The sequence below is a fragment of the Thunnus albacares genome, chromosome 3 (genome assembly GCF_914725855.1).
Source record: "Thunnus albacares chromosome 3, fThuAlb1.1, whole genome shotgun sequence".
NCBI classification, from domain to species: Eukaryota; Metazoa; Chordata; class Actinopteri; order Scombriformes; family Scombridae; genus Thunnus; species Thunnus albacares.
In genome coordinates, this window is record NC_058108.1 from 990,860 (window position 1) to 1,005,980 (window position 15,121).

Genomic DNA, 15,121 nt, shown 5'->3' on the forward strand with positions numbered 1-15,121 from the left:
AGCCAGCAACCCACAGCACCCACATGACACAGTTTGTATAGGGTCGTGCTTTCATATATTAACGCTGTTACAAGCTTCTCATATGATTTTCTGAAAATTCACTCAACAAATACTCCTTATATTCATGATATATCATAATTCATGACACACCTGCAGGAATGTCAATATTTCAAATTGAGACATCAAAACTGAGACTGCCCTAAAACAATACATCTACTACTAATCCTAGTCATAATAATGATACAATCCACAAATATTAATATCAGCATAATATAAATATATAATATACAATATAAATATTTCTAATATAAATCATGTAAATCAATCATTGTTGAGACATTCATGAAAAAAAAACTCTTCCAAAAAACATGGAAATGTGCTTTTATTAAATAAAGAATAAATTACAATAAATAAGACATTAATGTATAAATAACTCAATATAACACTGGAAATTATATCTCAATGTGTCACAGCAACTTTGAGAAAAGTGGTTATTAAATAAATTTACATTGTGAAGTTGATTGAAAGGGATGAGTGATCGGTGTGTCGTCGGCCGTCTGTTTAGTTCGAGGAGTTAAGACAGCAGTGCTTTACCTCATGATGCACATATCACACATTCAGAGATAGTTGATAAGTTGATGTAAAGGTGCAGTGATGTGTGTGAACTGACTGGCTGTAAGTAAACAGGCAATATGGATACAAGCATGCACACGTAAACACAGAGTAGAAACAGATGCTGTAATACCGTCTCCACTTTCTGCTTGAAAATCTTTGACTGCACTAAAATCACAGACAACTGTTATCATGTTGTTGCAGACATCACACTTCATATCAAAATCGCACAAACGTGTATGATTGTATAAAATGATGATTCAACTTTAAACAAAAAAAAGATATAGATTGAAAGATTGAATTACTTGTAGTTTTGGCATATTTGTGCTCTACTGCAAACAGTACATGGCAGAACAGTATAAATACTGAGATCCTGAAGAAAACTTAGTAAACATTGATTTAAAGTTGATTATTGATTTGGAATATTGGGCAATATTATTAAAACTTCTTGTAAACTTGATGTGGAAAGTTAGATTAATTATGACTGACAGCAGTGGAGGATCCAAACTCTGTAAACTTCATCAGGAAATAAAACTGGATCAGACAGATATTACAAAAAAGACTTAAAAATCTCACCAGTTGGAACATCTGACAGGACATAAATTTGGTCTAAGTCTCTATTTCATGTACTGTTGAGTCACTGATATTACATGGCAGGGTGCTGCCACCAAGTGGTGAAGAGGAGTAGGTCAAATTTTAAACAGCATTTACACAAATACTGGTTACCACGTCATAGTTCTGCTATGTTCACAATTACTTTGCATGGTGCAAGACATCGAACAAGAAATGATAATAATTTCCAATTTTCTCTTCACCATCAGGTTTATCAGACTAAGTATACTGATTGCACCTGTGTGTAAGATGTTTTTAGCATCAAAAAATATTCTCTTTATGTATGGCCACTGGGTAAGATGAGGGAATAATGCATTAAAACTTTCAAGCCTAACAAATACAATAACTGTGGGTTTCAAAGACAAAAGTTTACACTATGTGTGAATCAGTCAAGCTGAGTGAGTGTGTGTATGAAATTAGATTTTTTTTAAATGACTTTATTGTCATACTACTTTTTAATCTATGTAAAGACAAGTTGAATTATATGTTGCGGGCTTTCATATCAACTTTAAAATTGGGTGCATCTGTCTATTTATCTGGCAGAACAGGTCACAAAGTCAATCTGAATTCAGGAAAAATTATATAATATTTACTGATCTGTTTTATAATTATCCTTCAATCATTATTCGTCATTGCAAGAGCATAGTCAGCCAATGCTTATTGTCACAAACGCACTGGACCACAGTTCTTCGCTCTATACAAACTGCTGTGTAACAAAGCTAAGCTGAATCGTCCCTGAACTGTTCAGCATGGAATCACATAATCTGCAGTATGCACAGTCATGCACCCTGTGGACTCTTTAATTACACTCATACTGCCGCCCGCAGAATTGCATTTCATATGTGACTGATGTTGCAGCTGTCTCTCATCTTAGTATGCAGGTCTGTGCATGCAAACTGTGTTAAAATCAAGAGATTAAACGTGAACAGGCCAAAGGATCGTTAGAGAAATTTCATTAGTTTCCTTCGTGATGGTGGATATAAAAGAAGACAGCACAGCTTGTAATCTTTGTTAAGCCCTCTAGACAGTAAAGCAACGAGGTTCTTTCTTCAAATGAACAGTTACTGCTGAGAATTTTTAAAAAAGGAATTTGTATAGAGTCAACTGCAGAGCTGCCTCGTGTATCACTTCTGTACAGGAATTATGATTTAAACATTTAGAGCAAATCATTTTGTTTTTCTGAATCCAGACAGCAGTTGCAAGACAATACTAAATAACTTTAATGACACACTTTTTTACACATCATAATGTGGCACTTCCTAGGCTTGTACTACCCGGACAATGAGAAATGGCAAGGCATTGGCAGTAGATAAAATTACATTAATGGCACTATGTCTCTGGTTGGGACTGTCCTTTCTTCCAAATATTCATAGGAGGTGAACTAGAAGGGTTTGATATGTGTTTTTGGGGATGATGTTGGGGGAGAAAGTGGAGAAAATGATGGGTGGTGTTTGGAAAAAGAAACATATGACATGTCTACATGACACCAATTTATACAGATTTAAATGTTTATCCAAGCATGCAGCGATGCCGCGATGATAATGACGATAATATACTGAAGATTTATCTATCTGCTTCATTGCACTGTTTTTGCTCTCACTTTGAACAATTCCCCTAATTGACTGTTTACAGGTTGCTTTCTTGGGTGTCATTGGAGGATATGGGGTGCAGACCTCCGTTTTCGTTCAGTCTCTTGGCACGGTAGGTTTCATAGTGAATGTTATGAGTGACCTCCTTCAGATCCTGTAGATGAGACCTGAGAAAAAGAGACAGAGAGACATGGAGAGGAACAATTTGCATATATTTGGAACAAGAAGGTTTCACCTTTATTATTGAGTTTTATTTAATACAGCTTACAGATCCTTCTGTTTTGGGTTTAATGCAGTACTAAATTCCTATTAACTGTAAAAACATGACTGGATCCAGGAAGCAATTGGAAACAGTGGGATTTGACACAAATTTTTGGCCCCTTGGGGTTAGAGGGACTAGCTGCAAACAACACTCATAATGTTGTTGAGGTTGCTCTGTTTAGACATCCAACAGACACAGAACAACATTAGCCTTCATTCTGGGTCACCTGGTGAATTTAAGTCCAATATTCACTCTCCTTTTAGCTCTGCTTTGGTCTTCACCAACTCCTGAGGGAAATATCTGGCTCCTTAGCTACTAAAGGCTCCACTATGTTGTCCTGCTGGAAATTAGTTTTATGTTTTAAAAGCTCACTGATCCATGTGTTTTGTGTTTACACATACAGTATTAAAATCCCACAAAAACAATAAATATTAAACAGTGGATTTGCTACGTAAACCTTCGTAAACACTGTCTTGTAGATAAACAATTACACAACTTTGCTCCTAAACATGATGGTTCTCATATTAGTTATAAAAAATATGTTTTAATTTTTACTCACATATTAATCACATTATTGTTAAAATACCCAGAGACAGAGTTTTCCACTATGGTTCAAAATCAACCCCGAGGTCTTGTGCTGTTCACTGTGTTGCGATGGGTTTTTAAAAACTATCTTACCTGATTAGGAAATCTCTCAGCTGAGCAAACTCACAATGGTTGGGATTTTCAACTGCAACAAAAGAAAATAAGGACAGAATCAAATGTCATATCTTATTATCAATATCATCTCTGTAGCTAAGGGGATATACTATAAATGTTACTTTAAAAAGAAAGGCCATATCACCCACCTTCTACAACTCCCCACGCTGTTTTCCTCCCCAAAACCCGTTTGCCATTCACTTGATATTCTTTGTCGCTGCCCACCACAGCAAAGGGCATCGCCTCCTATAGACAGAGACATGTCAATAAGGCTCAGTGTACCGACAGGAGCTGCACAAGGTTTTTGAGATGAAACAAGTACACAACATGCTCCAGTGCCCTGACATTCTGCTATGAGGAGGCAACGCATGTGTGTGTGAAGAGGAGAGCCGACAGTTTTGTGCCTTTTTTGGTTTAATGTGGGTCAAGTTGGGTTAGAAAGGAGGGGTGGGAAATAGAAGAGGAAGAAAATCATGGGACAAATGAGTGTCAAAGAAAGAACAGAACCACTTACTCTGATCTTGTCATTGTCGCTCTTGTCTTCCATGTCGTCATCAAACTCTTTCTGTGGGTAAAACTCAATCCCGCCCATCTCCAGCTCCTTCCGCACCTACAGCACAAACCAAAGCCAGTCAAGAACAATAGATATATTTATCTGCCATTCTGGGAAGGTTGTCAGATAATCAGTGAAACGCTCACCCGCTGTTTGAACTCCTGCCTTTCCTCAATGGTCATCGTGTCTGCCTTTGCGATCACTGGGATAATGTTGACCGAGTGACTCAAGCGCTTCATGAACTCAACATCTAGCTGCCGAAGACTGTGACAGGCAGGTAGGCAGAGAGAGAGCAGAAAAGAGAGTAAGTAGGCTGAATTAGGAGCTGTGATTCTCCCAGAAGGCTCATATGCTCTTAAAAGTGACAAGACGATCAGGATAACAAATAGAGGAGGCACAGAGATTTTCTCTGTCATACGTCTCATTACCTTTCCCTGGTCTTGTAGCAATTATAAAAGATTTACAGTGTAAATGGTTTTGAAAAGTGGGCTTATCGTTGGACAATGGTTGCGTCCCAGTTCTTGTTTGCCTGCTCACAAAACACCCTGTCGGTCACAATTACTCTGGCTAAGAAGGATGGGATACACTGGCTCTAATGCACAAAAGACTGTATCCGTTTATCCATTAAAGAGCAATTTCACAGTTGTCAGCAGGAGCTAATTGTGAGGGGTTCAGAGGAGAGACATGTGTGTTGCCTGCAATATAAAGCAGCACACTTGATTTAGGGCTTTGTTAATCTGAAACGAAATGTTTTGGGGCACAAACACTTTGTGCTTGTGTATATACGTATGCTTTTCTCTCACAGCTTCGATGCCTTTACCAACATTACTAAACACTAAGATCAGATACTTAAGGATGGTCTAAGTGATTACTTTGCTGCTCTAGTCTTGACAAAGTTTAACTCACGAGTGTCCAGTTGGGGAGATGAAATAGAGACAGCAGTGCACCCTGGTGTCAGGGATGCGCTTCTTTCTGGTGATATTGACCTCCTCCTTTAGGAACTTCTCATACTGCTCATTGATATACTTGGAAATGGGCTCCCAGCTGTAGATACAGAAGAAGAAGTTAGTTAAGAAAGAAAAACAAGGAGAAAAAGAAAAATTGACTTGATAACTTGTCGATAGATTTTAGTGGAACTAAGAGTTGTTTGCATGTTATTTTTGAAAAGTTGCAACTTAACTAAAATACAATTTTGTTTGTGAAAAGTGAAAACAGTGCTTGGTATAATATCGCAGTAGTGATATTCATGAGGCTTTAATAATCCAGGAGTTGGGGGAACTCACCAGTTGTCATTATTGATTTGGTCTCCGAAGCCTGGAGTGTCAACAACTGTCAGCTTCATCTTCACACCACCTTCCTCAATCACTGTATAAAACACACATACAAATAAATGAACAAAGTCAGAGTGAAAATACTTTAAATCTTACGCAACTGAATGTTAAAGATATTGAACAAATGTTTTTGTTTAGTATAATCAGAGAAATAGTATTGAAGCTAGGGACACAGGACACAGTTTAAATGACTTGATGGGAGATTTTGAACATCTGGATGTGATGCCACACACACACACACACACACACACACACACACACACACACACACACTGCTGCTGCTGTTTGGCTGCTCTCTGACGCTGCTGGCAAGGGCATTAAATGTCAGGTCACTGTCAACCGCAGGCAATGTGTGCATGATCATGTAAAGTGAAGCAACTAAACACCGACGTATCACCACCGTTTCCCTGCTGCTGTACAATCATGAATACTCCTGCATATCTTAACGTCAGTCCAGTGGCTTCACCAGTCCCAGATAACATAATGAGCACAGTGCTGCACGCTACGTCCTGAAGACTTTCCAACAGATTAAAAAAAAAAAAAAAAAAGGCCTGCGTAGCTGTCTGCAACAGTGATACTAACACTGGGGGAAGGGAACCACAGTCAGACATTTTTAAATACTACACAGTGGTGTTAAATATGTGTTATTTGTTATGTATTTCAGCTCATTTAGGGCTCTTTACAAACCAAAATGGCTAATTGGATTGTTGCTGCTCAGTTCTGCTTATTCCAGCAGAAAGCTTCTGCTTAGTGGAAGAATTCCACAATTACATGGAGGTTTTTAACTCAGTGACGAGTGAAACAGCTCTGACTGCTCGCTTCACAACATTGTTAGCAAACCACAATTTGAGCAATGTTTACCTCTTAGTGTCAGTTGTCAGCAGAGGTCATTGATTTTTACCATGGCAACACAGCTATTATTTATGAGATTGTCAGGCGTTATGGCAGCAAACCTTTCAGGCTTCAAATTAGGTCATCTTATGCAATTTTCTAGCTTGTATTAGACTCAAGACAAACTAAGTAAGCCTGAATATATAGGCCAGTCTCTCAGACTCCGATATTTGTAGAATAGAGTTAAGAGGCTCTTCTTTAACTGTAGAGCTTGGGCGTCTCATCTGAGACGTCCTATTATAATGAAAATGTAACAGACAAGCAGATAAACATAGACTGTCTGGGTTGCTACAGTCTGCACTTTGAGGAGATTTTGCTTGAAGATGACAGAGGTTGTGTGAAATGCAACCAACAATTTCAAAAGCTCGGTCTGTCAAACAGAATCCAAATAAAAATGCAAAGAGGTGTTAATACAGCCACAGTGTGTGTGTAAGCAAATATCATCAGAAAAACACCGCTGCACAGTTCAGGATGTTGAATTAGTGTCAAGTAAAAGCTGTCAGGGATCCAGAGGGAACCACGAGGTCCAAGAACAGTCTGTACTGATGACTAAATACAGTTTGTCATGAAATAATCAGAGTTTTAGTCATAAAAGAGATGTAGACATAATAAGGTCAAGCTGTTTATTACCCAACTCCAATGTAGATAGTTGTGCTCGACAATCAAGAAATTCATCATAAAGCTCAGATAAATAAAACACATGTTATTTACATACATTATATATAGTAGCTTATGATAACTAATACATTTCAGACAGTTGGCAAACACATTTACCTGTGTTTATCATTTAAAGCATGTGTCATTCTCCTCCCTGTCATGCAGTAATCTCTAGTGTCTCCCACCATTCAGCACCACCTGACCTCCACTCCCACCTGCTCTCAATCCCCTCATTAGCTCCCCAGCATATACATACATACAGAACCTGCCCCTTATGCTGCAACGACAGGTTTGTGACGTGTAAATAGCGCTCACGTCAACATCCAAGTTGTAATTCTAGGTGGGAAACTCCGATATATCTGACTTGGCTCTTAATGATATGGAAATATGCCTGAAAATCAAAGAACTATGGACGCCTTATGTCCGCCAAAAACTGTTGATCAATGTAATTAAACCTAAGTTTAATGGATATGGTGTTATATTCACAGATTTTTGATCTTTACCCGACCAGCTCTGTAATCATACATTGTCCTTTTTTGGACCTTTTGCCTCCTTGTCTGTCCTGCCTGAGCGCCTGCTTTGCACCATGAAAACAGTCAACTTTTCTTAGAAATCCACAATGTTTGAGCTTAGGACTGGCAAAATCAAATAACATATCACCACAATATTTTTGACCAAATACCTTGATATTATTATATATTATTAGACCTCAATTATAAAACCAGGAACAGACAACACTTATGTCATATCATGATGTTACGACATGCAAAATCTAAGACGATATCTGGTTGATAGAATAAGGATATATTACCCAGCCTTATTTGATCTTACACTGACACTGCAGCAGAATAATGTGTAATAGCAGAAGTCTCAGACGCAGGTGTGTCATCTGTCAGTGATCTGCCCAACAACTTTAACCCGAATCCATTTATTCAGTTTTAGACATTTTGCAGACAAACACCTTCTTCCTGTGTTGTTGGTAGAGATACTTTCCTCAAACTGATGTGAATCAGACATGCTTCCACGTACACGGATTATCTCAATATGATAATAACTACAGAGCAAGAAAAATGGATGCTCAGTACAAATTCTCAGAAGACACATCTGAAGGAATCATACAAACACTTAACTGTCCATTAACAGAGTTTTTGAAGGGACAGGGAGAGGCAGAAGTTGGCTCATGCGTTTGTATTTCAGCTGTAAATAAATAGCAGACTCATTTAACAGCTACCAGAGTGCACTGATAGAGGAAGGCTATAAGATTTAAGAACACGGTCAAAGATCGTTAATTTTCTCTGTCGAATTAAATGCTACTATAAATGTCCGTCTCTAGAGAAAGAGCTGTGGCTCTCTCCCTCTACTCACCATGAGACACTGCTTTGATCTCCACAGTTTTGGGGATCTTGTCATCACGGGTCCACCCTGCACTCCTCCTGCTCACCTGGGACTTAAACAAGGTGTTCACCAGAGTTGACTTCCCGAGACCGCTGTGACCTGAGAGGAGAGGGAGGAGAAAAACTGAGATGAATGAGACTGAAGATAAAGAGCGAGAGACAGGAAGGTATGACAGAAGAACTGTGCTTTGCTTTCAAAGGATAAAAATAAAGACATAATATTTGAAGATATTTTGCAGGTTGTGTTATGTGTAAACCTTTTTCACCTAATTCACAGGTTTCTGTGACGTACCTACTACCATGATATTAAAGTCGAAGCCAGTCTTCATGGTCTTCTTCCTCATCTGCTCAATGATGGTGTCAATGCCGATGTACCCCAGCAGAGTGGATCCACTGCCGGCGTTGTGGGAGCCAACATGAGCGTGACCTCCAGTGTGTGCAGCTGCAGCGTGACCTCCGACATGGCCTGCACTGTGGCCCACGCTGTGGCTCACAGCATGAGCGCCTCCGTGGCTGGGACCGTGACTCCCGATGGGGACCGGGATGCCACTCGGAGGTGGAGCCGAGACCCCACCTCCTCCGATGCCCGGCCCCTGGGGCGGGAAGGGGCTGGAAGGGGAAGGAGCCCCCACATTTGGGGGCTTGGCAGGGACAGCTGGTTTGGGTCTCACTTCCGGAGGAACTACGTCTGACATGTCTACAGAGGAGAGGAAGAGGAGGATAAAAATAAAATTACTCCCACATCATTAAGAAGTAGGCCAGTGGAGCAGCTGAGGCCTCTCCTCTCTGTACTCGCTCTACACTGAAGAATGAGATGTTGTAACAGGGTTAAAGGGTTGATTCAGCAAAAATAACTGCAGTATATAATAAAAACATATTTTCTCATGTACATCTAGTCACACAGATATACTTAATTGAGACATTATTGGAGTTCATTGACAATGTCCATACAGGGTTCACAGCCTGCAGCTGGGTCCAGGTCCAGCAGAATGACTCACATTACACCTATTTTAAGTTCTTTGCATTGGCTTCCAATCTGTTTTAGGATTCATTTTAAGGTTCTTGTTATCACGTATAGAGTCCTGCATGGACAGGCACCTGAGTACATCAGTGATCTTATCCATCCCTGTATCACCAGTAGGTCACTTAGGTCTTTCTACCAGGACCTCCTGACTGTACCTCGCTCTCAGCTGAAGAACTAAAGGTGACAATTGTGGCTCCAAAACTATGAAACCCTTTACATATACAGTCTGCATTCTCCATAGAAGCTTTTAAAAACTATTGAAGACTCATCGTTTTAAATTGGCTTTTGTGTCATCTTGAGTTGTGTGTGATGTATAATGATTGTTTTTATGTTAACTTTAACTTGTGACATGTTTTTATTGTATGTATGTTTTTATGGTCTTAATTTGAACTTTTATTCCTGTGAAGCACTTAATGAACTTTATTTCTGTGAAAGGTGCTATACTAAATACACTTATTATGATAACTAATCATCAAAATGTTACATAAATGTGATTCATAATAATAATAATAATAATAATAATAATAACAATAATAACTTAGGTCATCTCACAACTATCTGTGTGCCAACGAGTCACTTAAGCTTTGAGATGCGTTTTGTCTCTGTCCCAACATTTGACAGACGAGATGTTGCTGCTGAGTTTTCTGAATATAATGAAGATGTGATTGGCACAGACATCAACCTTATTAAGTGAATGAGGTATTGGCCAGATCTGATGGATCCACATCAAATGTACTTTCTTTATTAGTATCCTCATAAAATGCAGTATTCCACTATAAGTTACAGTCAAACACAGCAATCACTAGTGCATGATAGTGCGTTATTATTTGGGCTCATATATCAGCTGATATTAGTTTATTGCAGATATCACATGAGTATAAGTATGTTTGAGGTCATTTTAGTGTCACCATTACATTTTTTATCCAGAGGAGAGAACTGACGTGTTTATTTTTAACTACTAAATGTATCACTGTGGACATGTCTTGGTCATCATTCTTTGAAAAAAAACAACAAAAAAAAACATGTTTAGGTTTTTTAGTGCTGCAATGATTAGTTAATTAGTTGATTGACAGAAAATTTATCACCAACTATTTTAATAGTCAATAGTAATTTTTTAAAGAAAAAAATACAAAGCTTCTCTGGTTCCAGCTTCTTCTTTGTCTTCTATGATAGTAAACTGAATATATTTGGGTTGAGGACTGTTGCTCGGGAACAGATTTGAGGTTGCTTTGGTTTTGGGAAACAGTGTCACACATTTTTCACTATTTTTCACTAACTGATAAATCAAGAAAATGACTGACAGATTAGTTGGAGCCCTAATGTTTCTAAAATGATGTGTATGTAAAAATAAACACTGATATGATTAGATGAGTGAGTTTGGGTGAACCAACCCTTTAAGTGAAGCAAGCAGTGCAGGCAGATGGTAACAGAAACAGGCAAGTTACAGTAAGTAAGCCCCCCGGGGTGTACACATGGAGCAGCCTGCTGCCGTGCTTTAAGTCAGCGCAGCCACAGTCGTGGATACAGATCACACAGGTTAGTGAGGCAGCGGGCTGTCACTTTGATTCACAATAGTCAACGGTCATGCAGCTCTGCCCCCACCCCCCCACCCCCCGCTCCTCGCTGCTTACACACACACACACACACACAGTCATGCTTCCATCACTTCAGAGGACATTACATTGACTTACATTAAATTCCTGGAGATTTCTCCTTCTCATAACCACAACCACAACTAACCCTAACCTTAACATAACCTTAAGCTAACCTTAACTTTAAACCAAGTCTTCACCCCAGAATTAATTATTTACGTTGTGAGGACTTGTTTTTTGTCCCTAAAAGGAAGGTGAGTCCCCACAACATGACTGTGTAAACAGAGTTATGTTCCCATAACATGAGGAAGACCAGGTACACACACACACACACACATACATACACATACATACACACACACACACATACATACATACACATACATACACAAACACACACACACCCACAGATCACCACATTCATTTTGAGCTAAATCCTGAAGGCACATCACACTTGAAGACGAGGCTGAAACATATAATATGTGATGATGCTCTGCTGACATGAAAGCTACGAGCTGCTTCCTCAATAAAATATCTTTATCTTTGTTCTGAGTGGTCAAACAAATGAAAGGCGACATATTGTGGCTCCATGTTGAAGCTGAACACATTTTATCTGGTTTTGGAGGTTGGCTCCATCACAGCCTGTCGACCCCATTGTCTCTCTTCAGTCATGCTGGATAATAACGTTAACGGCTAACGGCAGCTCCGTATTAGCCGTTAGCTTCAGCCCGCTGATGTTGAGTCACACTCACCGATTCCCGTTCAGTTGAGCTGCAGGAGGAGACGGGCTTTCTGTTGACTGACTGATACTGTCGCTCTGGGTCCGAAAACAAACGATGTGTATCCAACACAGAGATAATAAGACGAGGAGCGGTCCTGTGATTAGTCTCGGTACCTCTACGCTCCTTCCCTCCGGCCGCGACCCCCCTTTCCCGTTACCAAGGCGACAAGAGGAGAGGGAGTGAGGAGATGCAGCGCGCACGCGCAGTATGACTTTACCTCAAAGGGACATTTTTTGGTACAGTGTCTTCTGTCAGTGATGCAGACTATTTTTGGGATTGCATTATGATGAGGTAAATTCAATCTAGTTTGTTTTGGATCAAATGTGTAGAAACTTAAAAATATAACTGCAAGTTCAGTTTACTATAATGAAGAATATAGTTAGTGCCTCCCCACCCCCTCCCCACAAGAGGTAGAGATTAGATTGAATCAGAGGTGTAGTGGGATGATGTTTGAAAAAATATTATTTCAAAAAAATGTTATATTTTGTCTGCCTTTTCTCTGATTGTTGCTTTGTTAGTTAGTTCAACTTTACGCCTCATTGAAGTAACTCTAAACGATCATAACACAGAAATACTAATTAGATCAATCACAAATAATATTAAAAAGCTTTTTTTTAAAAGTCACTCAGAGGAACAAATGTCTCTGATGCACCATCATACCTTGAAGAGCTCATAGTACCGTATTACCCCACTAGAACACTGCGCTCCCAGTATGCAGCTTACTGGTGGTTCCTACAGTCTTTAAAGGTAGAATGGGAGGCAGAGCCTTCAGCTATCAGGCTCCTCTCCTGTGGAACCATCTTCCAGATTTGGTCCGGGGGGGCAGACACCCTCTCTACATTTAAGAGTAGGCTTAAAACTTTCCTTTTTGATGAAGCTTATAGTTAGGGCCGACCAGGCTCGCCTTGGATCAGCCCTTAGTTATGCTGCTATAGGCCTAGACTGCTGGGGGACTTCCCATGATGCACTGAGCTCCTCTCTCCTCCTCCTCCTCCTCTCCATCTATATGTATTCATATATCATTACTGCATGTTACTAAGTTGACTTCTTCTCCGGAGTTCTTTGTGCTTTCTCATCTGCAGGAAACCCCCGGGACCGGGCTCTGGCCTGTGGCTGTGGGGATGTTCTTCCCCTGCTGTTGCTGCTGTTTGTTGTTGCAAGTCATGTATCTATTGTTGTTGTTGTTGTTGTTGTTGTTGTTGCTCTGCTTCTCTGCGCCGCCACCCTTCCTACTCTATGTGAAAAGTGCCCTGAGACGACTTTTGTTGTGATTTGGTGCTATATAAATAAAATTGAGTTGAATTGAATTGAATTAACTTCAGTGTGTTTTCAGTTCGCATATTGGAAACCACTCCTCCCCAGTTCAGAGTTTATATGAGGAACTTTTAAAGCTAATCTATCCTGTGACCTGGTGTCATGGAGGGATTACTGGACGGGTCCCAGAGGCTCGTAGGGTCAGGAAGCCCATAGGCCAGAGAGCCTCGGTTTGAAGTTAACAGTCACAGAGCTCAGTTAAAAGTCCTCATCTTGTTCTTTTGATCCTGGTCTGTCTTTTAACATTAATAATTTGCCAACAAAATCCAATGCAATATTTGTTTTTGTTGATTTTATCCCCTTCTTACATCTTCACATCATACCGACAAGATTTCATTAAAATACAGTGAAATTAGCAAATCAGTTCAAACCAGTTTAACAGCAGAACACCTCCTCTGTAAGAAGCATCTCAGTCTTTCTTTGATGGTTTCCTATGAATTTTTTATAGCTTTTTTTATAGCTTGAGTCAGACAGCCTCTCAGGTGCAGTTTTTGAACTGACAACGACACCTGAGAATTTTGGTTCACCTGCAAAATGTCTGAAACATTCCCAATTGTTTTGCATCTCTGTCAGTCTGGGTGTCTTGTGCCTCTGTAAGAGGGTTGGGGGGGGCCTTTCACATGTAATACTAATACTAATACTAATACTACTAATAATAATAATCCACCCATCCTTGGTTGTCATAGTTGCTCACTTTAAACTTAAAAAAGGATGTAAAATATCTCTGCTATGTAGACAGAAAGGCCTTATAAATGAAGACACAGGAATTCATGAGCCTCACAGATGATGACCATCTGTCCTTCATAAAACTCACTGAGGTCAGAGCTATCTTGAATAATGAATCAAGAGATGCTGTGGAATTTAATGTGGATGGTATTATTGAGAAGTTTTGAACAGTTTTACCCCAAGTCCTCTAAAACTGAAACAATCTGAGGAGGGAAGAAGATATTGCCTCAATTTAAGGGGTCACAAGTCACAAAGGTTGGTAGCACTGCATAATAACATCATAAAAAGCATCCTAGTGCATCTGTGATCCTCAATAGGGTGTTTTTTTAAATCCCCTGTGATACTACAACAGGATTTGCTGGGGTAGCTTAACTTAACCACCAGTAATTATACAGTATTTGAAAGTGTTGCTGTGATATTGTATAACTAATTTAAAATAGGAACAGGAAGCAACCGTGGTCGAACAGGATACTGGCAGCACAGTACTCACACTTTATCTCTGAATTGCTCTCGTTTCGTCCTTCTTGTGCTTTCCTTTCTGCGTGTTCTTGTTTGTCTCCGTGGAGTGCTGTTGTGGCTTTTCTTTTTTGGCTCTACTCACTTTGATACACTCTGTTAACCAACGTTGCTCTTCAGCATGTCTGTTACTCTGCTGATAAGGAGCGACGTCTTAAGTCGCTCTTCTATCCTCTTTGACCACCTCCTCGTCTGAGTTCCCGCCCCCCCCCCCCCCCCCCCCTCAGATCGGAAATTATTGAACTCTTTTCCAAAATAGATTGAAAAAAAACAACAAAAAAACAGGTCAGAATAAGAGATGAAAGAGTTCCTGTCATCTATGCTTTGAGGAATTAGTCCACTATGTTCGGTTAAAGTCTCCCAAGTGGTTTGGATAACTCTGTACTCACCCACATACACTGAACCCGGGTAATACATGGTGACGTAATAGGGGTCCTCTGGTTCCTCCATGATAAATGCTCTCTCTGCTTGAGAGTAATTCAGCTGTTTTGCTGGGAGAGAAGCTGCTGTTGTCTCTTCTGGTCTCTGGTAAACTCTATGCTGTGGCTGGGATGGCAGGTCAAATAC

The 15,121-nt window shown here is 39.8% G+C and overlaps 1 protein-coding gene across 2 annotated transcripts; it reads right to left on the reverse strand.

Moving 5' to 3' along the window:
• Window positions 1–365: 365 nt before the first annotated feature.
• sept3 (septin 3) lies at window positions 366–14,661 on the reverse strand. 2 transcript variants are annotated; one of them, XM_044346280.1, is made up of 10 exons: window positions 14,529–14,661; window positions 8,893–9,297; window positions 8,572–8,700; window positions 5,611–5,692; window positions 5,234–5,371; window positions 4,474–4,591; window positions 4,289–4,384; window positions 3,924–4,020; window positions 3,754–3,805; window positions 366–2,980 (listed from the first exon to the last, which is right to left on the reverse strand). In XM_044346280.1, the coding sequence occupies exons 2-10, from the start codon at window positions 9,293–9,295 to the stop codon at window positions 2,851–2,853; spliced, it is 1,245 nt and encodes a 414-aa protein (XP_044202215.1). In that variant the 5' UTR covers window positions 9,296–9,297; window positions 14,529–14,661; the 3' UTR covers window positions 366–2,850. The 2 variants fall into 2 exon arrangements, with proteins under 2 accessions (XP_044202215.1, XP_044202214.1); XM_044346279.1 differs by lacking the exon at window positions 14,529–14,661 and adding an exon at window positions 11,969–12,177.
• Between the last annotated feature and the right edge of the window lie 460 nt (window positions 14,662–15,121).